The sequence below is a fragment of the Podarcis filfolensis genome (assembly GCF_964270895.1).
Source record: "Podarcis filfolensis genome assembly, chromosome: 13".
NCBI classification, from domain to species: domain Eukaryota; kingdom Metazoa; phylum Chordata; class Lepidosauria; order Squamata; family Lacertidae; genus Podarcis; species Podarcis filfolensis.
This window is the reverse complement of record NC_139615.1, coordinates 38,577,765-38,604,899: the sequence shown is the minus strand read 5'-3', so window position 1 is coordinate 38,604,899 and position 27,135 is coordinate 38,577,765. Positions and strand designations below refer to the sequence as shown.

The 27,135-nt window shown below is 44.5% G+C and overlaps 1 protein-coding gene across 1 annotated transcript; it reads left to right on the top strand.

Annotated features, from left to right (window-relative positions):
• Positions 1 to 206: 206 nt before the first annotated feature.
• On the top strand, positions 207 to 26,680 carry LOC310747770 (uncharacterized protein). The gene is made up of 14 exons (XM_083582874.1): positions 207 to 445; positions 583 to 712; positions 3,345 to 3,908; positions 8,089 to 8,304; positions 9,277 to 9,373; positions 10,703 to 10,810; positions 13,321 to 13,466; positions 16,847 to 16,885; positions 18,212 to 18,303; positions 20,262 to 20,423; positions 21,863 to 21,934; positions 23,253 to 23,393; positions 24,529 to 24,600; positions 25,828 to 26,680. The coding sequence occupies exons 2-14, from the start codon at positions 684 to 686 to the stop codon at positions 26,262 to 26,264; spliced, it is 2,175 nt and encodes a 724-aa protein (XP_083439000.1). The 5' UTR covers positions 207 to 445; positions 583 to 683; the 3' UTR covers positions 26,265 to 26,680.
• Positions 26,681 to 27,135: the final 455 nt, after the last annotated feature.

The following is a 27,135-nucleotide window of genomic DNA, read 5'->3' as shown; positions in this document are numbered from 1 at the left end:
CATTGCTGGGCGTCTTTGCCAGCCTGCATAAAATGGACCATTCTGGTCTCATGGCCATGTGTTCCTCCTACTGCTTCACTCCCAAGGATGACAGCCAGCTTGTTCAACAGACTTGCACCTTTTTTATTTTGGATAGTGATTTTCAACAACATGTGCTCTGTTTGGATCACTCGCTGCTCTATGACATCATCGGGCCGGAACCTCTCAAACAACAGTTGCCACCCAGGTGGTGGTGGTGGTGAAAAACATGGCACCGGTGGAGAACCATTGATGCCAACTCGTGGCCCTGCTTCCACCAGCCATAACACCTGAGCTGCCTTGGGGGAAATGGAAGCCCTGATCTCCACTCCATCCCCATATTTCTGGTCCTAGCTGTACCTCCCCATTGATGGTTCATCTCATCCTAGGCCCAACAAGATTGCTGATCCCTACGGCTTCTGACCAAGTGAGTTGTGGTTCTGAGGGACTGGAAAAGGCGGCAGTCTTCCCTTGGTGCTCCTCCTGTTTTATTCTTTCCCCCTTCACTTGCTCTGGATGAAGGGCCATTGAAGAAGTGCTCAATGATTTCTTTTCCACCTCCAGTGAAGAGGACCTTGTTGTGTGGCCTTCATCTTTTCTGTTGACCTTTGACTTATCCCTGCTAATGTGGAAAGAGTACATCTCCCTGCTGTGGTTCCTGGAAAATGGATGACATCATCAACAGAGTTAGCAGGTAATAGGGGCTCTTAAATGTTACCCTGTGGGATGCAGGTGGCGCTGTGGTCTAAACCACAGAGCCTAGGGCTTGCTGATTGAAAGGTCGGCGGTTCGAATCCCTGCGACGGGGTGAGCTCCCGTTGCTCAGTCCCTGCTCTTGCCCACCTAACAGTTCGAAAGCATGTCAAAGTGCAAGTAGATAAACAGGTACCGCTCAGGCGGGAAGGTAAATGGTGTTTCTGTGCACTGCTCTGGTTGGCCAGAAGTGGCTTAGTCATGCTGGCCACATGGCCCGGAAGCTGTATGCTGGCTCCCTCAGCCAGAAAAGCGAGATGAGCGCCGCAACCCCAGAGTCGTCAGCGACTGGACCTATTTGTCAGGGGTCCCTTTACCTTTAAGTTTACCCAGCTATTGATATACCCCTAATTAGGGTGATCAACTTGCTTTTTGATAATACTTTATTCTCAGGAAGTCAGTCTAAACATTTTGGGATTGCCCTGCCCTTCAAGAAAGTAGGGTAAGGAAGGTAGCTCCTAGATCAATGGGGGTGCTTTTTCCTGTGTGATGTGAGGGAGAAGAGAAAGAACAATTCAGCTCTGTCTGAGCACCATCAGATCAAGGTAAAAAAGGTAAAGGGCCCCTGGATGGTTGAGTCCAGTCAAAGGCGACTGTGGGGTTGGGGTGCTCATCTCACTTTTCAGGCCGAGGGAGCCGTCGTTTGTCCACAGACAGTTTTCTGGATCATGTGGCCAGCATGACTAAACTGCTTCTGGCACAACGGGACACCATGACGCAAACCAGAGCACATGGAAACGCCATTTACCATCCTGTCGCAGTGGTACCTGTTTATCTACTTGCACTGGCGTGCTTTCAAACTGCTAAGTTGGCAGGAGCTGGGACTGAGCAACGGAAGCTCACCCCGTCTCAGGGATTCAAACCTATTGATCAGCATGACCAAGAGGCTGGGTTGTCTAGACAAGCACTGAGGTAGCGGGGAATGATACTATGAGCAACTATGAGTATATACAGTAATTCTGAAAAAAATAGGAAGAGAAACAAAGACAAAAAGGAACAATTCCAAGGGGGATTATTTATGACAAATCCCAAGAGTCCTTACGTACTTCCTTCTACTTGTCACTTATTAAGGGTTATTTATGACATTTTTTGATCCTGAGTATGACAAGTATAAGGAAAGAACCGCTTCTTATGACCTGTGAAACATGAGGTTAATTTTTGGAATAAATTACAGGTCCCTTACTCTGTGTGCTGATCTAGATCAGTGGTTCCCAAATCTCCCCATCTCCCTGAGGGTCTTGGCAGACCGCTTAACAATGTGGTCTGTCAAGTAATGTGCTGTATGATTTCTAATTGTATTTTGACAGACAAGCTGTGGACTTTCTGAATGAAGCTTGTGAAACCAAGGGTCGCCCATATTGCCTATTCCCTTGTTGTAGTTTTTGTTGTTGCTGGAGGGTTTTTGCTCATTCGTGGTATCCTCACCACTAATGGCGTTATCCAACCATATCATAGTATTGTGTTTTCTTTTTTTCTTTTTTTAAAGATATTTATTAAAGTTTTACAAAGAGAAAAATGTTACAGAGTAAAAAAGAAGAAAAAGGAAAAATACAAAAAGTACAAAAATACATAGGAAAAAATGTGAAATACAGAAAAAATAAATAGAAAATAGTTAAAAACAAATCAATCTTTTCATATCTTAGATTTCATTTACTTATTTCCCTGACCTCCTCACACCTCCCTTTTTTCTATTCCCGTTCACATGGTTAATTCAGCAAATCCTTACCCTCTTTATTTTTATCTTAATTCTATATCTTAACCTATTATAACTTTATATTTTCATCCGTTATCAATCCATTTTTACATATTCTTATTAACCTTGTTGCTAAGGCCACTTCATTTCAATCCGACATCATTTTAACATTCATTAATTTTACAATGTTTCTGCAAATAGTCTTTGAATTTCTTCCAATCTTCTTCCACCGACTCTTCTCCCTGGTCTCGGATTCTGCCAGTCATTTCCGCCAGTTCCATATAGTCTATCACTTTCATCTGCCATTCTTCCAGGGTGGGTAAATCTTGTGTCTTCCAATACTTTGCGATGAGTATTCTTGCTGCTGTTGTGGCGTACATAAAGAAAGTTCTATCCTCCTTTGGCACCAATTGGCCGACCATGCCCAGGAGAAAGGCCTCTGGTTTCTTCAGGAAGGTATATTTAAATACCTTTTTCATTTCATTATATATCATCTCCCAGAAAGCCTTAATCCTTGGGCACGTCCACCAAAGGTGAAAGAATGTACCTTCATTCTCTTTACATTTCCAACATTTATTATCAGACAAATGATAAATTTTTGCAAGCTTGACTGGTGTCATGTACCACCTGTATATCATTTTCATAATATTCTCTCTTAAGGCATTACATGCCGTGAATTTCATACCTGTGGTCCACAACTGTTCCCAGTCAGCAAACATTATGTCATGTCCAACATCTTGTGCCCATTTAATCATAGCAGATTTAACCGTTTCATCCTGCGTATTCCATTTCAACAGCAAGTTATACATTCTTGATAGTATCTATAGTATTGTGTTTTCATTCATGTTTGTCACTGGGCCTATTTTTCCTTCCCTCGCAGTAACCAACAAGACAAAAACGAGCAAGCTGAAGAGCAGAAAAGACTCCAAGAACTAAATGAGCAGGTCAAAGAGATCAGCGAACTTCAGGAGCCAAATTTCGAAGGCGATAAACCCCCAGAAGTATCTGAGCAGGACCAGGAGAACATGCCACAAAACTTATTTGACCAGGCCGAAGAGAGCAGTGAACTTGCGGCGCCAGATCTTGAAGAAATTAAAATCCAAGATCTATCTGAGCAGGTTGACGAGTACAAGCCAGAAAACCTAATCGAGCAGGCTGAAGAGAGCAGTGAACTTACGGAGCCAAATGTCGAGGACAATAAAACCCAAGAACTAGCTGTGGAGCAGGACCAGGAGAACAAGCCACAAGGCCCAGATGAGCAGGCCAACGATGATAATCCTCAAGATCTAAAGGACAGGGTTGAGGGACGTGTGAAAACGTCACTGCTGCACCTCCCTGGTAAAGAGCCCTCCCTGTATCCTCTTTCCAGGATACCAGATTTTTATTTGGCAGAACTGCAGGATGGGCTACAAATCTCCCCTGCCTCTCAACCTCAATTGGATGAGTAAGTAACGTTCTGGCATTGTGGCAGAAATCTTGTGCTTCGCATTTGATTCCTTAAGTTGTCCCTAGCGTTGCCAACTTCAGCACCAAGCGATAGCATCCAGCACCATCCTTTGTGTGAGGAACATCACAGATGGATTTACATTAATTTATTAACTTATAAAGAGAATTATATGAAAGTGATGTATAGGTGGTATTTAACACCGGTTAAGTTGGCAAAAATGTACAAAACGAGAGAAAATGAGTGTTGGAAATGTAAAGAAGTACAAGGTATGTTTCATCATATGTGGTGGCAACGTAAGATTATTAACAAATTCTGGGAAAAGATATATAATGAATTGGAGGGGGGGAGTTAAGAATAACCTTTGTTAAAAAAACAACAACCAGAAGCCTTTTTATTAGGTATTACAGGAATGGATCTACCTAAAGAATATACGAATTTGTTTATTTATGCAACAACGGCCACCCAGATATTGCTAGCCCAACACTGGAAAGAAGAAGTAGTCCCCACCAAGGAAGATTGGCAAATTAAGTTAATGGAGTATGCTGAAATGGCTAAATTAACTGGGAAACTTAGAAATCAAGATGACAACAAATATAAAAAAAGAATGGGAAATGTTTATTGCATATTTACAACAGCAATGTACACAAGTTAATACATTAGCAGGATTAAAACAACAACACTTGTAATGTTATAGACAACGTTTAAAATTGGAGGTAATCAGAGATAAAGACTTTGTTGACATGCATGAATGAAAATAATACAAAGGAACCGGGATGGAAGGGGAAGGAAGTTGGGGGATTCAAGTAATCCCATAACATGGATTCAATACTGACTGTGTATATAGTTGTTTGAAACGTTTTATTTTATGCTTCTTTCTTTAATGCAAGGTTTTTGTTTTTGTGACAAATATTTTTTTTTGTATAATACTTTTATTATCTTGTTAACTTTAAGCATTGTTCTCTTTTTTGGTAAAAGTAACATGAACGGCTGGTATTCATATCTTGGGGTGGGAGGAAAGTGTTGTGGGTGCCAGCGTGTGCTGGTCCCGGGGGGGGGGGTTATCGTGAGGCGTGGTCAGAGTCCGGTCCTGGGTCGAGGGTCTGGAGTCTGTCCACCAAGGGCAGAGCGGGGTCCAAAGCAAGAAGCCGGCCGTGGTCGGGAACTCCGGAAGAACAGGTCTGGGTGCTGGCAGAAACAGGTTTCCAACGACGTTGCTCCCACAACCTGGGACCGGGCTGACTGGCCTTTATCTTCTCTGAGGCCAGGGGCGGTCCCAGCCCACAGGTGACCTGCCTCTCCTGGCCTTAAGGCGAGCACTCCTCCTGAGAGAACCCAGTTCCCTCCGTCTCTCTGCCCTGAGCCTCTGCAGCTCAGGAGAAGCTGAAGGGTTACTGGACCCAGGGGGAGGCTCACCTTCCCCTGACAGGGCTGGGAGAGGCGCACCTGTAGGCAATGGGTCCTCAATCACCTCCGGAGCCAGAGTGGATTCATCTGGTGTCTGCTCCTGAGGATCCAGCACAGGTGCAGGCGCTTCAGATTCAAGGCCCTGCCCCGGCTCAGCCGGCCCTGAAGGCGGGGACTCCTGTGCAGGCTGGGATTCCTCCGGTTCAACCTCTGAATCAGATTCCCAGGCCATCACACAGCGTGAAACGGCAACTGTGTGAGCAGCAAACAAGGAGAAGAGGTGATGGTACTCTGTTCTGGTGAGTACTGTCAAGGCCATCTTTAGCATATGCGCCACCAGGGTGCAAAGATCTGCCCAGCACCCCCATATTTAGTTAATTTCGTGTGAATGGCGCCATTGAGAATGAAAAGTGCCACCGTTGAGTCTGACAAACACCGCTGTTGTGAATGACAAGCACTGGCGTGGCGCGTCTTTGGTAAATGAGCGCACAAAGTCTAAAGTCCTTTAGTGAAGCAGTAGCTATACATTTCGGTAATACCTAGGTATATATGTACTTTGTTTTTCTAGCTTGATCAAAATTATTATTTCATAACAGGTAGATAGTTAAGAGCTTAGGCGGATTCAGCAGCGGGTGCCTGGCGCCCCCCAGAATTCAGCGCCCAGGCACCTCGCACCCCTTGCACCCCTGGATAAAGATGGCCCTTAGTACTATCACAAAAAGAGGTTTTAAGAACTCCAGAGACCCTGCATGAGCTCAGCCAGTAGCTTTGTATGGGTGTTAAATAGGATGAGGGACAGAACCATAGCTGTCAACTTTTCCCTTTTTCGAGGAATCCTATTTGGAATAAGGGAATTTCCCTTAAAAAAGGGGAAACGTTGACAGCTATGGACAGAACAGATGCCCAAGCAGCCGCCACCCAGCTCAAATGCCAGGGGGTGAGCTAAAATTCCTCTTGTCTGGGCTGAACTGTAAGCTGCTGTCCGAGATGAGCGAGGACCTGGGAAGGAAGCCAGTGGGTCAGAGCTGCAGCATTAAGTCAGAAATTGGGGCGAAAGTGTGAGCCAAATAAAACACAGGGAAAGCTAAGTAGGCCTCGTTGCTCAGGCAGCATCTAATTCTAACAGGAAGCTAGTTATAATCCTGTAAAAGAGGCTCTAAAGGCCACCCATTCTTAACTACTTAGGCAGACACTCCAAAAAAATAGCAGAACCACCCAAGAATATTGTCCACAGTTACTGATACCAAATGCTGTTGAGAGATCCAGGTGAATCAACAGCGTCATTCTGCCCCTGCCTTTCTCCTGAAGTAGGTTGACTAAGGCAGAAGTTGGCTTCCCTACCAGAGGATTGCAAGGTATGGGGTGGGAAAAGAAGGGTGTTTTCCTCCTTTCAGAATTTCCTCAATTCGCTAACATCTAAGATGACCCTCTGCTCAGGCTAAAGCATTGCCCTCGCTATAAAAAGACAGTTTGAGAGGAATAGTTTTTGTTATGTATTCAGTGGTCTGTGTTTGTCTGAGCTTGAGTCTGTATGAATGATTCTGAGCACCTGTGTTCTGATTCGATACATGATGTCCAATCACTGAAAATTTCAGGATTTGGGCCTCTGTCATTGGCCCTTGAACTCTGAGTCGTGATTCGCAGCTTGGAAGTTTAGACAGCCAATCACGTTGGGAGTGGGAGCGACCCAGGCTTTCAGGAATGTATATAAGCAGTTGCTTTGCCCCTGTTTCCCAGTTATGTAGTTCAAGAAAAGTTATTGCTGCTATCAGTGTGTCTTGCCTCGTGGGAACCCATCAACACTTCAGTATTCTTTTTCTTTCTTTTTTGTTTTTCAAAAAAATATATATTTGGTTTTACCGTATTTTTCGCCCTATGGGACGCACTTTTCCCCCTCCAAAAATGAAGGGGAAATGTGTGTGTGTCCTGTGGGGCGAATGCAGGCTTTCGCTGAAGCCTGGAGAGCGAGAGGGGTCGGTGCGCACTGACCCCTCTCACTCTCCAGGCTTCAGGAAGCTATCCGCAAGCCTTGCGAGCCCAGCGGCAACTCCGGAGGGCACCCATGCTTCACGCAGGTGTCCGCAAGCCTTGTGAGCCCGGCGGGAGTTGCCGCCGGGCTCGCAAGGCTTGCGGGCAGCTGCCTGCAGCCCGAAGCACAGGGCGCTTCCGGAGTTGCCGCCAGGATCGCAAGGCTTGCGGATAGCAGCCTGTTCTGGGGGCTGGGGTCGGGGGGAAGCTCGGGCTTCCCCTGCCCCAGCCCCGGTGCTGGGGGGGGGGGGAATAATTTTTTTTAATTCATTTCCCCCCCCCCCAAAAAAACGAGGTGCGTCCTATGGGCCGGTGCGCCCTATAGGGCGAAAAATACGGTACGTATTAGAATTTACAATCATACCACAACACATTTAAAACTACAAGATTCCCACGAATCTCTGGACTTCCCACCTCCCCCTTTGTGGGTCCCATTGTTAAGCCTTTTCTGCTGCATCTTTTATAATAATCCAGATTTTTATAACTCCATTATATTCGTAGTTCTCGTTACGTGTTATTAAAATCCCGCTAACAATTTTAACTGTTTACAGTGGTCTCTAAGGTAAAGTAAAATCCCCCCCCCATTCCTTATTAAAGCTTTGATTTTCCTGATTTCTGATCTTTCCGCTCATTTTTGCCATTTTGGCGTAGTCCGTCAACTTAATCTGCCATTCTTCCTATTGAGAGGAATAGTTTTCATTCATGCCTGTGACTGGACTAATTCTTTCCTCCTCCCTTGCTACAGAATTCCACAACACAAGGCTAAAGATGGCAAACTCCCCGACCTGAAGGAGGAGGTCGAGGAAGCTTCGGAGGGTCTGATGGAGAAACTGACACTACAGCCTCAAGACAAAAAATTAAAGCCGCCTTCTATTACCACCATTGTGGATTTAAAACCGCAGGCCAAAAAGAAGCTGAAGGATTCCCTCTCCTATGTCTCTGCTAGATCCACTTATTCCATGTAAGCAGAAGTAGAGAGCTGGGACCGAAGATGGCCTACAGTTCATGTCTGAGCTCAGGAACAGACCCTCCCAGTGTCCCTATTTTCCAGGGACAGTCCTGGATTTACAGACGCCATCTTGGTTTCTGATTTGATCCCAGGATGTCCCACTTTTCCTTAGGATGTCCCTACTTCCATCAGTGGAATGTTGTAGGATATGATAGGGTGTCCCTCTTTTCAGCAGAGAAATGTTGGCGGGCATGGAGTTAGGCAACTCACTGAACCAAGGAGATAAGTAACTACACAACCTTTAGAAGACATCTGAAGGCAGCCCTGTATAGGGAAGTTTTCAAATGTTTAATGTTTTATTATGATTTTATATCTGTTGGAAGCCACCTGGAGTGACTGGGGCAACCATTATTATGGAATAGGTAAAGGTAAAGGGACCCCTGACCATTAGGTCCAGTCGTGACTGACTCTGGGGTTGCGGCGCTCATCTCACTTTATTGGCCAAGGGAGCCGGCGTACAGCTTCCGGGTCATGTGGCCAGCATGACTAAGCTGCTTCTAGTGAACCAGAGCAGTGCATGGAAACGCCGTTTACCTTCCCACTGGAGCGGTACATCTTTATGTACTTGCTCTTTGATGTGCTTTCGAACTGCTAGGTTGGCAGGAGCAGGGACCAAGCAATGGGAGCTCACCCCGTCACTGGGATTCGAACCGCCAACCTTCTGATTGGCAAGTCCTAGGCTCTGTGGTTTAACCCACAACGCCACCCACGTCCCTATGGAATAGGATGTCCCTATTTTCATCAGAGAAATGTTGAAGGGTATGAAGCTAAATACCCTCCCCTCCTAAAGAAGGTCATCTTCTTTTTGCAATGATATAGATACACCAAGTATTTATCAGAATTAAGTTCCAAAGTGTCCTATTTGAAGACAGATGGATAGAAGGAAGGAGAGAACATTCTCTGATGTGCTGCTATTTTCCATAGGCGATCCGTACGGAATCTGCCAGTGCCTGTAAAGGTCCCACTTCAGAGACCCCCTTCTCCCAAAGTAAAACCTGAAACTGTTGATAAAGGAACTCAGGTAAGACGAGTATTGACTTCTGCCAGACCAGTGAGATCATGTGGGTCTCCGCCGCCAATCCAGTGCAATGGGCGGGCGGGTTGGTGTTCCGTAGTGATGCATGGCATCATGGCATGTTCACAGTTCAGGAAATCAAATCGCACAGCTCAGTGCGGCCAATAAAGTGGCAAACAGTATGCAGTTGAAATGCCACTGGCAGAATTTGAACACACATTGATAATAAATTATTCACATATAAGAACTAGTCACACCATCTAGTAATATGCATATTGGACTTTCCACATGGTCCTGGCCGCCTTCTACACCTCCCATGTGTTCACTGTGTGCACAGTTGTTGTGGGAATGTTAAGGATAGTAGGAAAGGATATATTGAATGAGTATTGTCCTTTCTTCACTCACACTACTAAGTGATGTAGCAGAGCAGATGGAAGCTAGTTTGCAGATTCGTTTGAATCTCTTCATTAAGATTATTTCCTGGTGTCCCCTTTAATCCCTCTTAGAAGAATAAAGACACAAGAGTCGCTTCTGAGTAAAGTAACAAAAAGTTTACAGTGGTACCTCAGGTTAAGTACTTAATTTGTTCCGGAGGTCCGTTCTTAACCTGAAACTGTTCTTAACCTGAAGCACCACTTTAGCTAATGCTGCTGTGCCACCAGAGCCCGATTTCTGTTCTTATCCTGAAGCAAAGTTCTTAACCTGAAGCACTATTTCTGGGTTAGAGGAGTGTGCAACCTGAAGCGTATGTAACCTGAAGCGTATGTAACCTGAAGCGTATGTAACCCGAGGTACCACTGTAATTGCATTTCAGTTTCCCAAAAGGCAGGCTTTACTTCGTGGTTACATAAAGAAAGAGACTGTGAGTTCATCTCATATGGAGGCTGAACTCATGTGCTGCTGGCTGAGAGCCAGCAAACAGCAAAATTACATTTAGATAACAAAATGGCTGCAGGAAAGCAGCCCAGCAGCAAAAGAACAGCAAGACAGCAAGATCAAGACTGAGAAAATGGCTGCATTACTCGGCTCTTTTATGGAGTCAGCCAGAGCCACACCCAGATCACATGCAGTGGGAGGATGTTCCAGACCAGTGGAACAGGAAGTTACACTGACTGGATGTCCCCCTGCCTATGCCCACTCTAGGGAGATAAGGAATGTTGTCTTTGACTGCTCCAATGGATGACATCCCACAGTTGTCACCTGAAAATTGCTACCTCTAAGATTGACAGTCGTAGCCACTGTCAACTAACAAGAGTTCTTCATATATTTCAACAGCGGGATAGTGATCAACATTGTTTGTCATCTTGGAATTGTCTTTTCTCTTGGGTTGAACAGTGCAAGCTGATGCTCATGCGGAAATTGAAGGTGCTTCCGAGGACTCCGTCCCCTCAGAGACGCCATGTACAGAGAGCAAAGCCCCCAACCGCTGATAAAGCGACCCAGGTGGGAGCCGAAATCTTTGCATATAACAAGGTGGATCCGGGGCCGGCCTACCTGTGAGGCAAGGCGAGGCAACTGCCTCAGGCAGGAGGAACCACAAAGGCAACAGATCTTACCTCCAAGGAATGCATCGGTGGCCGTCGCCGCTGCTGCTGTGGTGGCAGCAACAGCTGTGGTGTGCTCCTTGGAGACTGGATCTGTCACCTCCTCAGCAGCACCCCCATACCTTCTTCGCAAATAGGAGGTGCTCCTGGTCTCTTCTCACCCCTAGGGAGAAAGTGGTGGGGGTCGCCCTCTGGGATCTCCTGGACTCTGCAGCCCCCAGCCATGTAATTCAGGGCGAGTCCCTTTTTCTCCTACAATGACCTTTGATTTCCTCTTCAACCAGTGAATAAGGATGATTTGATCCCCTCTCTTGTTCCTGATGTAGATATTCACCTTTCTTTTCTGGCAACGAAGGGCGCCATTTTGTGGTTCACCCCAGGTTCCAAAATGTATTGTGCCAGCCCTGCATGGCTCTAACCCTAGAAGCCACGCCTTGTTAAGCTGCCTTCACTCCAAGTTCCCCTCAGTGTCCTATAGCAGGTACCTTCCCATTGCCAGTGAATTAAACCACGGGACTGGTGCTGTTCTGCCAACAGAAGAACAGCCCTGGCTTTCCTAATGGCTCGTCACCTGCCTTTTGTTCTCCTAATGTCTCATCTCCCAGGCAATTACCTCATCAGGAAACTGGCCTGGTTTATATTTTAACATTTGCTGAATCCAGGGGTTCAGTGTCTGGCACCCAGAAACTCATAACAACGTTGCCAACCTGTCGTACCTTCAATTCCCGTTACCCTCCCTCTTTTACATGCAGAAAGCAGGACAGGTAAGTTATTTTTGGAGAGAAGACGGAACTCAGGCTGCTTCAGGGATATCAGAGAGCCACAAGAACTTGTTGATACTTCCTTCCAGGAAGAGCAGTGTTAACTCATCTGTCCTAAGAGCCATTTTCTTTTTTACCCTCTTTTGTGGCAGAGTTTATTTGCATGCATGATATAGTTTGCCAGTCATAGGTTCCATACTTCATTATATATTTTTTCAGCTTAAGGAGCAATTCAAACCAAGATCCATTGGGATGAGTGAGTTTGGATCTCTGGCTCAGTCAGCTTATTCCCAGCATAGCTTGGGCTATGCCAGGCAGAGCGCCTTCTCAGTAGTGGCACCCTCTCTGTGGAACCCTTCAGATGTGATGGAAATAAACAACTATCTGGCTTTTAGAAGACATCTGAAGGCAGCCCTGTTTTTAATGTTTGATGTTTTATTGAGTTTTAATTATTCTGCTGGGAGCTGCCCAGAGTGGCTGGGGAAACCCAGCCAGATGGGCGGCGTATGAAGAATAAGAAGAAGAAAGAAGAAGAAGAAGAAGTTGTTGATGATTCCAGGTCAACAGACATTATGCTGATGTAACTCCCTCTTTCCAGCTCAGCTGGGACTCGGCCACTTCAGCTGAGACTGGTGGGCCTTTTGCTGGTGTAAGCCCTGAAAAATGGGTATTCTGAGGGAGGGGCAGGACTGGGCATGGGGGGCTGGACTTACGCTGGATCCTGACTTGGTTCAGCTCAGTCATGTGACCTCAAAACAGGTCAGAACCTATGGTAGTGGAAAGGGTGTTGCTAAGTCAAGGTCTGTTTTAAAGGCTTGTTTCTGCCTCCTCTGCCAAACCTAGGCTGCATCAGCAAGCAGTACCATTCATTTCTGAACGGAGGTTAAAATAGGGGTAATTTATGCTGGTTTAGCTGAAGACAGCATAAGTTCCGCTGCTTTCTATATACTTATGATCACACTGCAGGACCATTCATCACTTTTGGCAATGCTAATTCGCAGTTAGGGATGCCAGAAGGTATTGCTTTGCATTCCAACCTGAGTTTGTCCCACGCAGACCTTTTTTGCTCTGCTGCAATTCGGCTTCTGATGAAGAGCACAGTCTTTGTCTTCCTGTCCACTGTGGCAGACGTTTACACAATTAATCACATAATTGCATTAATATTACATCATTCCACCCCATTCATTACAGTGCAAATCAAAATCAATGCAACTGGAAAGGGGAATTTGTAATAAATTACAAATTGTTTGAGAACTGAATAAAATAACAAGAGCAAATGCTGATATTTGCTGAATCGGTTTCCATTCTGGACACAGGACAAATAATTTCTGCTCCTGCTTCCGTTGAATTCTCCGACTTCACTAAATGCAGTTGGTGATGCAATACTGATAAGCTTGCTCTTAGAATATTTATCTTCCCCAACTAACTAGAAGCGCAACAACTTCAGCTGCTGTTTTGATAAGACTACACACAGAGAAACACCACCTTCCCAAAATTTCTATCCAAGATTTGGTTGTCACCATGAGATATCTTAAAGCCAAGAGATTTCTCCTTAATCTCAACCCCATCACTCCTTAACTATCTGCGATTGCTAGGCTGTAGCTCTGAACATTTGCTGTAGCCACAACCTTGCCATCCTCACCAACAGATTAACTCCAACTATGGGAGGTTGGAGAAGAGACCGCCTGTTTTGATGAAAAAGAAGAAAACAGGGGAAACGACCATTAACAAGCCTTTTCCAAGCAAGACCAGGCCATCCATCTTACGTAAAGAAAATGACAGCTGTTATGACAAGTAAGAATCCCTGGAATAGTTAAGACCAGTGCTTTTTTTTTTTCCTGGGGGGACACGGGGTACACATACCCCTAAACATTTTGTGAATCTTTGTACTTTTGTCCATTTACTGTATTTATTTTTCCCTATTTGAACTACAAAATGGTGGTCTTATTGAGTCAAAATGAGACTACTCCCTAAACATTTTTAATTTATTTTTAGGAAAAAAGCGCTGGTTAAGACAAACTTCTCCACCCTTCCTCCATCAATTTATTTGGACACTTTCTCTTTATTGTTTTTTGGCACTTGCTAAAAGCTAAATTGTTTAGGCAGGCCAACCCAGATATGTAAGAGAGGCATGCAAGGAGGTGGGTGGCAGAATCAACTACCGTTTATATGTATACCTGGATTTATTTTTAAGGTTAGCTTGTTTTTTATTTTTGTTGATAACTTTAATGTATATTTTATATTCAGTGTAAACCTCTTAGACGTTTCTACAATTAAGAGGTATACACATATTAGAAACAAATGCCTATTTAATTCTATTGCAATTCATCTTCTCCCATATTTATGCAAGTCTGCCAGCTCGGCTTTTCAGACTGGAGACTCTCGAGTTTAGTGGTGATTTCTCATCAATTTGCCTTTGATTTTGTCAATTTCCTCACTCAAAGCAAAAGCACTTAAGCAGTATAAGAAGAGGAAAAGCCCTGCTGGATCAAAGGCCGTGTAGTCAAGAATATGTTCTCCCAGGGGCCAAAGAAAGATGCCCATGGGAAGCCAATAAGCAGAACATGAACACAGTACCACTTGTCTAAAATCTTGTTCAATGTGAAGAGTGTAAGAAAATATTCTCACTGGTTGGTCCTACTCTTGCTCCTTTATTGAAGGGACTCAGTCACCAGTGGCAAACTTGGGCAGTAAGGTAGGTAAGGAGGCACCTGGCTTTGGGAAGGAGGCGGAAGGGCTCTGGCAGAGTCCTAGAGCCCTTCCACCTCCTTCCCAAAGCTGGCAAAGTGCTAACTAGGCTTTGGGAAGAAGGAAGGAAGACTCTGGGACCCTATCAGAGCCTCACGCCTCCTTCCCAAAGGCCAGCGCCTCACTTACCAGGCTTTGAGATGGTAGCTCCCATTGTGTCTCACCATTCGCAGAGTCCTAAGTCCGCCCCTGCAGTCACTCATGGAAGTCTGAGTTAATTAAGCCTTACATAATAATAATAATAATAATAATAATAATAATAATAATAATAATAATAATAGCAGTCACGAAATTATAATAGCAGTCACGAAATTATAATAGCAGTCACGAAATTATAATAGCAGTCACGAAATTAAAAGACGCCTGCTCCTTGGGAGAAAGGCGATGGCAAACCTAGACAACATCTTAAAAAGCAAACATCACCTTGCCAACAAAGGTCCGTATAGTAAAAGCCATGGTTTTCCCAGTAGTGATGTATGGAAGTGAGAGCTGGACCATAAAGAAGGCTGATCGCCGAAGAATGGATGCTTTTGAACTGTGGTGCTGGAGGAGACTCTTGAGAGTCCCATGGACCGCAAGAAGATCAAACGTATCCATTCTTAAGGAAATCAGCCCTGAGTGCTCACTGGAAGGACAGATCGTGAAGCTGAGGCTCCAGTACTTTGGCCACCTCATGAGAAGAGAAGACTCCCTGGAAAAGACCCTGATGTTGGGAAAGATTAAGGGCACAAGAAGAAGGGGACGACAGAGGACAAGATGGTTAGACAGCGTTCTCGAAGCTACAAACATGAGTCTGACCAAACTGCGGGAGACAGTGGAAGATAGGAGCGCCTGGTGTGCTCTGGTCCATGGAGTCACGTAGAGTCGGACACGACTAAATGACTAAACAACAACAACAATAAAAATAAAAATAAAAATTTTATTTATATCCTGCCCTCCCCAGCTGAAGCGGGGCTCAGAGCGGCTAACAGTAAAATGATACAACATTCTAAAATCATTTCATTATAAAATCAGTTCAAATCAGATTAATAGCAACCATTGGGCTAGAGTTCTGTGAAGAATTGCCAAAGGAGGGGGTCAGGCTGTGCCTTGGCCAAAGGCCTGGTGGAACAGCTCTGTCTTGCAGGCCCTGCAGAAAGATGTCAAGTCCCGCAGGGCCCTAGTCTCTTGTGACAGAGTGTTCCACCAGATTGGAGCTGCAGACGAAAAAGCGCTGGCTCTGGTTGAGCCACCTCTCCAAGATGTTTTTGTTTGAAGACCGTAAGGACCTCCGTGGGAGATACCAGGAGAGGCGGTCCCGTAGGTACGAGGGTCCTAGGCCATATATATTTCACCCAGAGTGGTGGGGTTTTGCAGTCCTGTTCTTGCTCCCACACCACTTCTGGTAGTCCCTGCAGTTTCCACCCACACAATTAAGAGTTGAGTGCAAGGTTATTTCCTCTGCTAGCAATTCATCCCCATGCATTGCCAGCATGCTATGCAACCCATAATCTGTCCCAGGTGGGATCTAGAAACATATTTTTTTAAAATAACGCTGTGAAAAATGCTTTTTAAAAAACACGTTTTGAAAAATATATGCAACTTGCCATAAGCTCGCCATCGCCATCTAGGGCTGCATTTGTATAATGCACTCAAAACATTGTATTTGCAGCTATATGGCTGAGTCCTCTATCACATTGTAGATGGCAGCCCTTCACTGACACTAGGCTTGACGGAAGGAGGGCCAGATTTAGGTTTGAGGAGGCCCTACACTACTGAAGATAATGGGCCCTTTATATGTCCAGCTGTCCTTTGTCAACAACAAATTGTCACTGTTTTTTGTGTTGAATATATGCTATATGGTGATTTATGGACCTAATATAGGCATGGCCAAACTTGGCCCTCCAGATGTTTTGCGACTACAACTCCCATCATCCCTAGCTAACAGGACCAGTGGCCAGGGATGGTGGGAATTGTAGTCCCAAAACAGCTGGCGGGCCGCATTTGGCCACCACTGACCCAATAGGTATCTAAAGCCATTTGCACATGTTGCCATGCAACCAGTCCATGCAGAATGTAGGCACCCTATATATAGAAATAAGCGAACCAGTGATATTTCAGGGAGCAGGCTAGCTGGCGGGGCCCATTACTTACATCAGAGGAGCCTACACAACACAAAACACTGTTGCCGTATGTAGGTTTTATTTGTTTTTTATCTTATATTTTGGAAATGCACATCCAGTATTTTTTTCCTTTAATTTTTCTGGGGGCCCCCAAGAGAGTGGGACCCTAAGCTACAGCTTGTTTAGCTTATACGTAAATCTGGCACTGAAAGGAAGCAACCATGAATTGATGGCAGCTGTGTTGCTCCAGGTACCATGTAAATGGGATTGGGGGTGTGTGTCTTTAGGTGGCTTCTAAGTAACCACAATTTCTGTCTTCCACAGTATCTGCACGGCGGATTCCATGACTATTAAAAAGGGCAAGTGAGTATTCCAGACTCTTCTGTCCTGCCTTGACTTGACTCCCGGTCCTTTTATCTCCACCTTCCCTTGTGCATGTCAGGAGCTCGTCCTACACTCGAGTAGGACCCTGGCAGAGACACATGCCCGACTGGCATGTTCTCTCCCTCCTGGTCAGTGATTCGGGAGCTTCAAAAGCTTTCTTCAGCCCAAACATCACAGCGACCGATGCCAACAGACATTGGCACACTTAGGAATCCGCAGTCTTCGCAGTTTGCGTGACAGACCTCAGCAACTCAGCATTTTGGCTAATCAACTTTATTTACATATAAACCCACACGGAGCACTGCAACATGGCTCCCTCTCTCTCTAGCATCAGATAGCAAAGAGAAAGAACAAAGGACAATAGTCCCACTTCACGGAACACAGTAACACAAACATCCTGTCTCTATCACTTGCCACTCTGTGGAGTCGAAACATACACCATCATGTGATAGACAACAATCCCATGACTGCAATCATGGAGCAGGAATTCTAACAGTGCAGGCCTGTTGGGCCCACCAGCTTTCCTCTGATCTTCCTTTCTGCCATCTGGTTCTGCATCTTTCACAGCTTGTCTCACCTTTCATTTCCACAGGAATGCAGGAAAATGCAGTTGTCCCTTCTGGGGATTGAACCTGCAACTTTGGCATTATCAACACCATGCTCTAACCAACTGAGCTATGCCCACCCCACCGTCGTCCCTCAGCAGGCTCAAACCACACTTAACTGAAGCCCAGAGATCCCTAAGGGGGGAAATGGGATTAAATTGTGGTTTTACATTCAGTTCTGTCCTAAAGCTGTGGCAGGAATCACCAATGTGTTGTTCACAGGTGCACAAGCACCCACACAAATAACATAAATACCAATTATGTTACAACACTGGATATGTTTCCAAACCCAATTCAAAGTGCTGGCTTTGACCTATAAAGCTCTTTATTGCTCCAGACACCAGCATCTTAGGAAATGCCTCTCCTTATAGGAACACTCTTGGACACTAGATTTTCAACTGAGGTTCTTCTCGAGGTCTGCCCTCTGAGGGAGGCTCAGAGGGTGGTGACCAGGGAGAAGGCCTTTTTAGTTGTGGCTCCCAATCTGTGGAATGCTTTCCCAAGCAAGGTCCGCCTGCTGCCTTCACTGACATCTTTTTGGCACTAGGTATAGACTTATCTCCCCACCCCCACCCCCAGACATCTGATAGAATGAAATGATGTTATTGTAATTATTAGTTTGATTCTGATCCCTCAGGGATCAACAATGGGTCAAAATTAAGCAAAAATCATTTTAGTAATTCTGCATGTGTTTTGGCAGGAAAGCTAAAGCTGTCTACAATTTCCACATAACTGTTTATGAAGGGGAGAATGAAATGGATTCGATGTGTAAGGCGGGACCTAGATGGGAAGGTAATTCATGTGTTCTTTTTTCTTTTCTTTATTTTTGATAATTTTATTAGTTTTCAATTGCAATCCAATAATTTCAATTGCAATCCAGTTTCCTGCTTGGCAGGGGGTTGGACTCGATGGCCCTTGTGGTCTCTTCCAATATGATTCTATTCTATGAATAGCCTCATTATAACGATACCAATTTATGATACAATTATTAATATCAATAGTTCAAATACAATTATGTAATGTAGATAAGGGGGCCCCCCATGCGCAATAATTGATTATTTGCTTTATTTCTGTGTTCTAAAATCTTATTAATTTCAATTACACGCCAGTCAAAATAGCAATCCCTTATACAATAACTGCAATATGAATAACTTCTAAACATGTCGACACATTAAATGATTTATAAAACTACAAGTGAGGAACTCAAACTATATCCTCGTTATTCCTGTGTGTGGCAATTATTCTGTCTGTGGTGTTTTTTCCTGTCCTTGTAATATGTTGTGTCTTTCTTCCCCCCAGTTGTTGCTGTTCTCCAGGTAATTAATGTATTCTTGCCCTGACAAAAGAAATCTGTGCGGCTGAAAAATCTGCAGATTTCCTAACAGAGAAACATTTACCGTATTTTTTGCTCTATAAGACTCACTTTTTCCCTCCTAAAAAGTAAGGGGAAATGTGTGCGCGTCTTATGGAGCGAATGCAGGCTGCGCAGCTATCCCAGAAGCCAGAACAGCAAGAGGGATTGCTGCGTTCGCTGCGCAGTGATCCCTCTTGCTGTTCTGGCTTCTGAGATTCAGAATATTTTTTTCCCTTGTTTTCCTCCTCCAAAAACTAGGTGCGTCTTATGGCCTGGTGCGTCTTATAGAGCAAAAAATACGGTGCTTATTTCGATTTATAAGCCTACACAGTCCCAAGGACATAGAGTGGGGAATAAATCTCCACCTTTTGTATCTTTACCCAAATGTGCTTGGAGAGATAGCGACAACATGAAAGCAAATCAGAGCTACATTAAAGTGTATGGTGCTTTTATCTTTTTAATTCAAACATCCTGAGATGTGGAGAGCTTCTTGACATCACAAGCTTCAACCATTTCCCAGACCCATTTAAGTGCCACCATTTTCAAAGGCAGAAAGTACACAGAGTGATAATTGTGTAATTCACAGTAGTAAGTCTTTTCCCTCTGCCCCAAATGCTCTGGGTCTGAATCTGTGTGTATGTACACACACACATCACTGAAACTCAGGAGAGCATTTCATGCGCGTAACCCACAAAAGACTATGTGATAAATATGTTAGTCTTTGTGGTGCTGTAAGACTGGTGATTTCAAGCCCCATTGATTTGGGTGGGGCCTAAACACAACTGGATCTAAGCCGCTGCATTTGAATATAGCACAGGTTTTGTGTTCTAATTCGGGGGGCGGGCATTGATCCATCTAGCTCATTATTAGCTACTTTGATTGGCAGTGGATCTCCAGGGATTCAGACGGGTCTCCCAGCCCTGCTTGGTGATGCTGAGATGCTGAAAAACTGAACCTGGGGCCTTCTGCATGCAAATACTCTACCACTGAACCGGGACGTGGATGGCGCTGTGGTCTAAACCACTGAGCTTCTTGGGCTTGCTGATCAGAAGGTCGGCGGTTTGAATCCCTGCAACGGAGTGAGCTCCCGTTGCTCTGTCCCAGCTCCTGCCAGCCTAGCAGTTCGAAAGCACACCAGTGCAAGTAGATAAATAGGTACTGCTGTGGCGGGAAGGTAAACGGTGTTCCCGTGCGCTCTGGTTTCTGTCATGGTGTTCCGTTGCGCCAGAAGTGGTTTAGTCATGCTGGCCACATGACCTGGAAAGCTGTCTTTAGCTTTACCTTTAACCTTTTTACTCTACCACTAAACAATGACCCTTCCCCCAAAGTTTTTTGCCTCTTGTTCTTTTTCACAATCAGTTCCAGAAACCAATGCACTCTCAACCTTACTTTCCAGAGTCTGCATCCTCTTCAGGGCTCTCCAAGGCCTGCACTGTTTTCAGCACACTTAAGTCTGGAATGATTCACACCAGCGATCTCCTCTTGACTTTGCACACCTTGGGCATCCTAGTGACCAATGCTGAAATGCGTCGGACACTTAGGCATGTCAAGGTGACCGGTATGTGACAACCTTCATCCTCAGATCTGTGGTTTTCCCTGGCAGTAGTTTTATCTTTGTTGGATGCAATCTTGGGGAACTCTGATATGCCCAGAAGCCCTGTTGAAATCCGACTGCTATATGAAAACAGCTACGTCCCCTGATTTAGGTGGGTCAGACGCAGCACCTGCACAATTGAGGGTGGGGTGAACAGACCGAAGAACAATCTGTGTTCTACAAGAACAAATTTCTTTATACCTTGGCCACCAAGACCATATAACACCACTCCTGAAATACCTACATTGGCTCCCAGTACAGTGGTACCTCGGGTTACATACGCTTCAGATTATATACGCTTCAGGTTACAGACTCCGCTAACCCAGGAATAGTACCTCGGGTTAAGAACTTTGCTTCAGGATGAGAACAGAAATCGTGCTTCAGCGGCACGGCAGCAGCAGCAGGCCCCATTAGCTAAAGTGGTGCTTCAGGTTAAGAACAGTTTCAGGTTAAGAACGGACCTCCGGAACGAATTAAGTACTTAACCCGAGGTACCACTGTACGTTTTTGAGCACAATTCAAAGTGTTGGTGCTGACCTTTAAAGTCCTAAATGGCCTTGGCCCAGTATACCTGAAGGAGCGTCTCCACCCACATCATCCAGACTGGTCCAGCTCCAAGGGCCTTCTGGCAGTTCCCTCCCTGCGAGAAGTGAGGTTACAGGGAACCAGGCAGAGGGCCTTCTCGGTGGTGGCACCTGCCCTGTGGAATGCCCTCCCATCAGATGTCAAGGAAATAAACTATCTGACTTTTAGAAGACATCTGAAGGCAGCCCCGTTTAGGAAGTTTTAAATGTTCGATGTTTTATTCTGTTTTTAATCTGTTGGAAGCCTCCCAGAGTGGCTGGGTGGAGTATAAATAATAAATTATTATTATATTATCATAAGCCTAAGCTGGAAGACTTTACAAATAGCAGGGTGGCAGGTGGAGAAACAGCTGAGCTGCTAAACGACCTACAAATCTCCATTTTGAAAGTTCTTTTGTCTCCCAAACTTCATGGAGTGAGGATGTAAATGAAACTCTCCTGAAGGGAGAGTAAACATCCTAAGGCCAATGGAGGCTGGAAAGCAGGCTGTGGGGAGAAACTGCTTCTAGGTCTGCTTGGATTATTTCATATTTTCTAAGTTGTTGGGCCTGTGCTGGACAATGTATGGATAATTTGGATGTATCTGTGACGCTTATGTTCTGTTTTTGAAGAGTTCTGCAAGTCAAAGTTTGAATAATATTTTTCTGGGCCTGGACAATGTTTTCTTCCAAAGGAGCCAGTTTGTATGCTTCCAGTCACTTCAAACTGCACAGTATTAATTTCGGAACAGAAACACCTGAATAGTTGCACTAAACTAGGTTTCGCTGTGATGCGCCTACACATACTTCAACTCAGCTTCTGTGTCTTTCTCCATTACAGCATCTGGGACTCTGGATTTCTCTGAATTCTTGGAAGTTGTGAACAATACCTCGCCTTTCACAGACACAGAGGGTATGATAAAGGAAACTGAGGGAGCAAGGGGAAAGATGGCTGCTTTCCTATTGTTGCTCTGTATGTCACTCTCTGTCTACATTCCTGTCAACTGTTTCTCTCTCCTCCACCCTCTCTGCACAAACTAAAAGTGTTATGTACTGAAGTTCTCACCCTGGGCCAGCAGGGGGATACTGTAGATAGTTTTCACTCAGGTCCACATATGCAAATAAGGGATTGAAAGTGACGTTCAGTGATTGGATAGTTACAGAAAGTGGTTACTGTTGCGTTCTAGTGGAGCTCTATATAAGCAGGCTGGCTGAACCCTTCAGTTCCGTTCCGTTCTGGCCTGTGAATAAACAAGAGCTGTTTGAAGAATCGCTGTGTCGTTTGATATGTTCACCCACAACTTAACAAAAAGATTTATCTATTGTTGCAGTTGCTGATGCTGCTTTGCAAAAACATACTTTGTGCCAATCTGGGTGTCTGGCCTTTTGGGGGTCAGTTTTATTTCAGTGGCAGAGCTGAAGTTGGAGGCAGAGCTGTGGGTTTGTCCACCCAACACCAGCTTACCTGGATGGGACTGAATTTGGGTGGGGTAGCAGCAAGGTGGGGGTCACCTCAGCAAATTGGTAGGAGCGCCAGATCGGCTCCATCGATCTGCCTAGGCAGCCTAAACACCAACACCACCTGGCAATTAAAGGTTGAAGGTAATTTCTTTTTTCTTTTTTGAATTTGCATTTTATTTATTTGTTAACATTCTTATATTACATCGGTAAATGGTGTCATATTACATTACAGGACTTACTATAATATAATTTCCAACATGTGCACAAAAATTATATACAAATTTTATACACCTAGAAAGAAAATGAAACAAAAAAAGGAGAAAAAACAAAGAGAGAGAAAAAAACAATCCCCCCATCATATACATACCAACACACTAGACTTCCTGTCTTTCCCGTTGTATATTCCTTTTTTACAAATGAATGTACTCTTATTATTGTATATTTCTTTACATATTATCTAATACATTCCTATATCAATATGTGCTCTTAGTCTTATTTCTCAACTCAGTCTCAATCCAATGTCAATCAAATGCTAGCATAGATAGCGAACCTTTACTGTATTTTTGAACATATGTTTTATATCTATCCCACTTTTCCATAATTTTTTGTTTTGAATTGCCTCTCAGGGTATTTGTTAACTGTGCCATTTCAGCAAATTCTTGTAGCTTGTAATGCCAGTCCATTATTGTCGGGGCTTCTTGTCCTTAAAGGTTGAAGGTAATTTCAGGCTCAGTAATTGTTCTCCTTTCTCTCCCATGTGCATCCTTTAGATTTCCAGACTATTCTTTGGATTTTCAGGAAAATAAATAAAGGTATGGTGGCCGTTGATGACTTGGAAACAGTCTTGATAGGCCTGGGAGTCAACTTGAACAACGAGGAGATACAACAGGCGCTGCGATGCACTGAAGTTAGTGAGTATCTCAGTGCGCACCAAGAGAACAAGTTGCAGAAAGGATATCGCACATGGTATTAGCCTAATAATAATAATAATAATAATAATAATAATAATAATAATAATATATTATTTATACCCCGCCCATCTGGCTTGGCTTCCCCAGCCACTCTGGGCGGCTTTCAACAAAATATTAAAATACCGTAATGCATCAAACATTAAAAGCTTCCCTAAGCAGGGCTGCCTTCAGATGTCTTCTAAAAGTCTGGTAGCTGTTATTCGCTTTGACATCTGGTGGGAGTGCGTTCCACTGGGCGGGTGCCACTACTGAGAAGGCCCTCTGCCTGTTTCCCTGTAACTTCACTTCTCGCAGTGAGGGAACCACCAGAAGGCCCTCGGTGCTAGACCTCAGTTTCTGGTTAGAACGATGGGGGTGGAGACGCTCCTTCAAATATACTAGACCAAGGCCATTTAGGACTTTAAAAGTCAGCACCAACACTTTGAATTGTGCTCGGAAACGTACTGGGAGCCAATGTAGGTTTTTCAAGACTGGTGTTATATGGTCTTGACAGCCACTCCCAGTCACCAGTCTAGCTGCCGCATTCTGGATTAGTTGTAGTTTCCGGGTCACCTTCAAAGGTAGCCAAATAAAACTTGTGGAGGTGTCTGTTGGTCAGTTCTTCATCCAAATTGGTGCTGGAGCCGGAAAATTTGGCCGGTTTTCCATTTCTTTTGATGTCAACAGAAGTTCTTGTTTGATGCTTCATATTCAGTTGTGATTCCTCTCCAAGTTCTCTTCTCACTTTTAAACCATGAAACAAATTTTAGGCTTGGGGGGTGCCACTCCTGAGTCCCAGCCTTCTGTCTCGCTATGTCCAACTTTTGAAAATATTTGCCTATTTAAGACACATGCAACAACACGCCCTTCTGCAAAATCATGACGAAGGCAGATATGTCAACAATTATCCATGGATCACAACATTAAAATCAAAACATATACACACACATACACACAGTACCCTCCAAAATTAATTATTTGAATAATCGTAGGCACAATTTTAAGGCACCTATTATCTCAAAAACGTCTTCTTTATGTGATAAGCTGAAACAAACTAGGCCTTTCTCAGGAAACATACATTTTGTTCCGTTTGTAGAGAATGGGAATGTGGACATTTTGAGCTTCCTTCAGACTGCATGGGGACTGCAAAGAGGCTTTGAGGAAGAAGGTGGGTTGCCTAGTGCTTTGGCTAAACGATATCATTTTGACATAGTATGGTTTCCATTTATAACTTTTATAGCCAATGATACTGAATTGGGGGGGTTGGACTAAATGATCCACAGGGTCCCTTCCAACTCAACAATTCTATGATTGTGCATACCTACAATGACTCATGCACTGCTATAGAGGGGGTATTTGCCTTCCCATCATGGAGTCTCCTTTTGTCTGCCCTAGGACTAACGAGAGCATGGGCCCCCAAGATTTTGACTGCCTGGGGGCCTCCACAGGGTTTCATCTGACACATGAATCTGGCCCACAATATTGATTTAGTTGGCATAGATATATGTTAAATGTTCATAAGTGTACCAGCCAAGCACGTACATAGATCAGCACAGGAAGACCGACCTGAAACCATTTTGATTCCCAAACTGAGCAAATGTTTTCTCTGCAAGGTCAAAGGAAAATGGAATAGCCTCCCCATTGTCTCTTTCCTCACAAATCCTGTCTTAAAGGCACATTTAAGATATGAATAGGGTGTGAGCCTGTGACCAGGCCCAGGAACTAGGTATTTATAATTACAAAAGTCTGGCCAGGCTCCCCAGGCAATCCAATCAAGTAAGCAGGGTATCCAATCAAGTAACCTGCCAGACAGGAGATAAACAACGATGGGAGAAAAACAACATTCAAAATTCTGTTTTAGACCACCTTTTCTGTGATGTAGGTATGATGTATCTGGGGGGTGGTCTTAGGTTACACCCCTTCTGTGATGTATGTATGATGTTTCTGGGGGTGGTCTTGATCTACAGGGTGGCAATTTCAAAAGTCTATATAAGGCCTTGCGCGCCATTTTTCTGGGTTCCTCCTCCTCCTCTCCTGCGGGTGAGGGGAGCACCCTGTTGCAACAGATCAATAAAGATCAAGCTTACTAGCTGCTTTGCTTCTCAATATTCTCTGGTTGGCTTCTGTTGTTTTCTCCTACGTAAGGACTCTATATGGACTCTAGGATACCCCATAAAGGAAAAAGGGCGGGTTTTGTTTACAACAGTTCCCTGCGGCTTGTTCATCCTTCCCATACTTGTTGCTGTTTCCAATAAAGGTGTTGCATGTCTTGCTCTGAGGATCAGCTTTAAAAATCAACATCAAGGGGGTGTTTTGGAAGTCAGAGATGTAATGACATAGCACCATGTTTGTGGAAGCCTTCACAACGAATGATCTTTCTGCTTCTCCCCATCAGGTTTGCAATATGAATGTGACGCCATGGACGCGAGCCCTTTCCGTGATGTGACTGAGCTTGTCAATGCAGACGCTAGATGGAGAAAGAAATACTGCGATGAGGATTTCATCGCTACCAAGTGCCCCATCCCCCTGATGACATTGTCATGTTCAAATAAAGACCTTGTTTTTGCCCCGCAGCAGAGAAGGTTGTCCTGGAAGTCTGACCAGAAGAGGCCCAGCACTGTCATCTCATCAAAAGAGGGAGATAAAGGCAGTGGCATCAAGCTAACAAAATCCCAGTTGGATGCTACTGACCTGAGAAGTACCAGATCTACATCTTCTGTGCATAACACAGAGGGAGGAGATAAAGACCATGAAGCCATGGAGGTGACAGAGGCACAGACAGGCTCTATTGGCCAGACAGACACCATCCAGGAAGAAGAAGAAGAACAATAACAACACAAAGAAGTAAAGCCATGACATCATTGAGGAGACAAAGTCCTCGTCAGACTTTAAGTCCTCAAGTAAGGGTGCTTTGCAACCTCAAGGCACCTTTCTATCCAAGTGAGTTTAACTAATAAAAGATCTTTGGTTTCCTGTTTGGCAGAAATTCTATTTAGAAAAACTCCCCAAACCAGATACAGTTACTCCTCCTGATCAAGTACAAGGGAATCTTCGGAGTGTTTCTCATTGCTTCCCTGCGCCAGGCCATGATATGCGCCGCTGAAGCCTATTTCCAGAATGGAAGCCAGGATCGCATGGGGAGGGGACTCGATGAACGACTCGTTGGCAGACTTGAATAAAGTCTAGCAGACCTGTTTCTCCAAACCATTCTCTTCTGCTTCTTAAAAATAAACAAAAACCTTAGCCTATTTATTGCTGCTGCTGTCATCTTTTTGCAAAGTGCATTTGAAACCAACACAAATCAACATCAAGACAAGTGCCAAGGTTTTTGAAGCCTCTAGATTACATCTCTTTGGTGATGTAATCATAGCCGAGTAAGATTGTCTTCCATGAATATGGTCTTAACAGTGTGTCCATAAGTGACTGTGGAGGCCAGTCCTTCCATAGTGGGGACATAGGTTTCTGGGCGGGAGTTGATCACAGTGAGGATTTGCCAAACATGCCTTCTTAGTTCGTTCCTCCCTTTCATCCTGAGTTCCTGCTTCTTCAAAGTCCATGACGCCTTTGGTAGAGGCTATTCTCCAATTGGAGTGCTCTCAGGTCAGTGTTTCCCACTTGCCGGTGTTTATACTACGTGTTTTTAAGATTTGCCTTGAGGGCGTTTTTAAACCTCTAAACCTTTACCTTTACATATTATAGTGGG

Bases quoted from the DNA above. Each gene is read 5' to 3' on its own strand.
- LOC310747770 (XM_083582874.1), top strand. From the start codon at position 684: ATGGATGACATCATCAACAGAGTTAGCAG. The intron at 18,304-20,261 runs GTAATTCATGTG...CTTACTTTCCAG, and splicing joins GGCGGGACCTAGATGGGAAG to AGTCTGCATCCTCTTCAGGG. The intron at 24,601-25,827 runs GTGGGTTGCCTA...TCTCCCCATCAG, and splicing joins AAGAGGCTTTGAGGAAGAAG to GTTTGCAATATGAATGTGAC.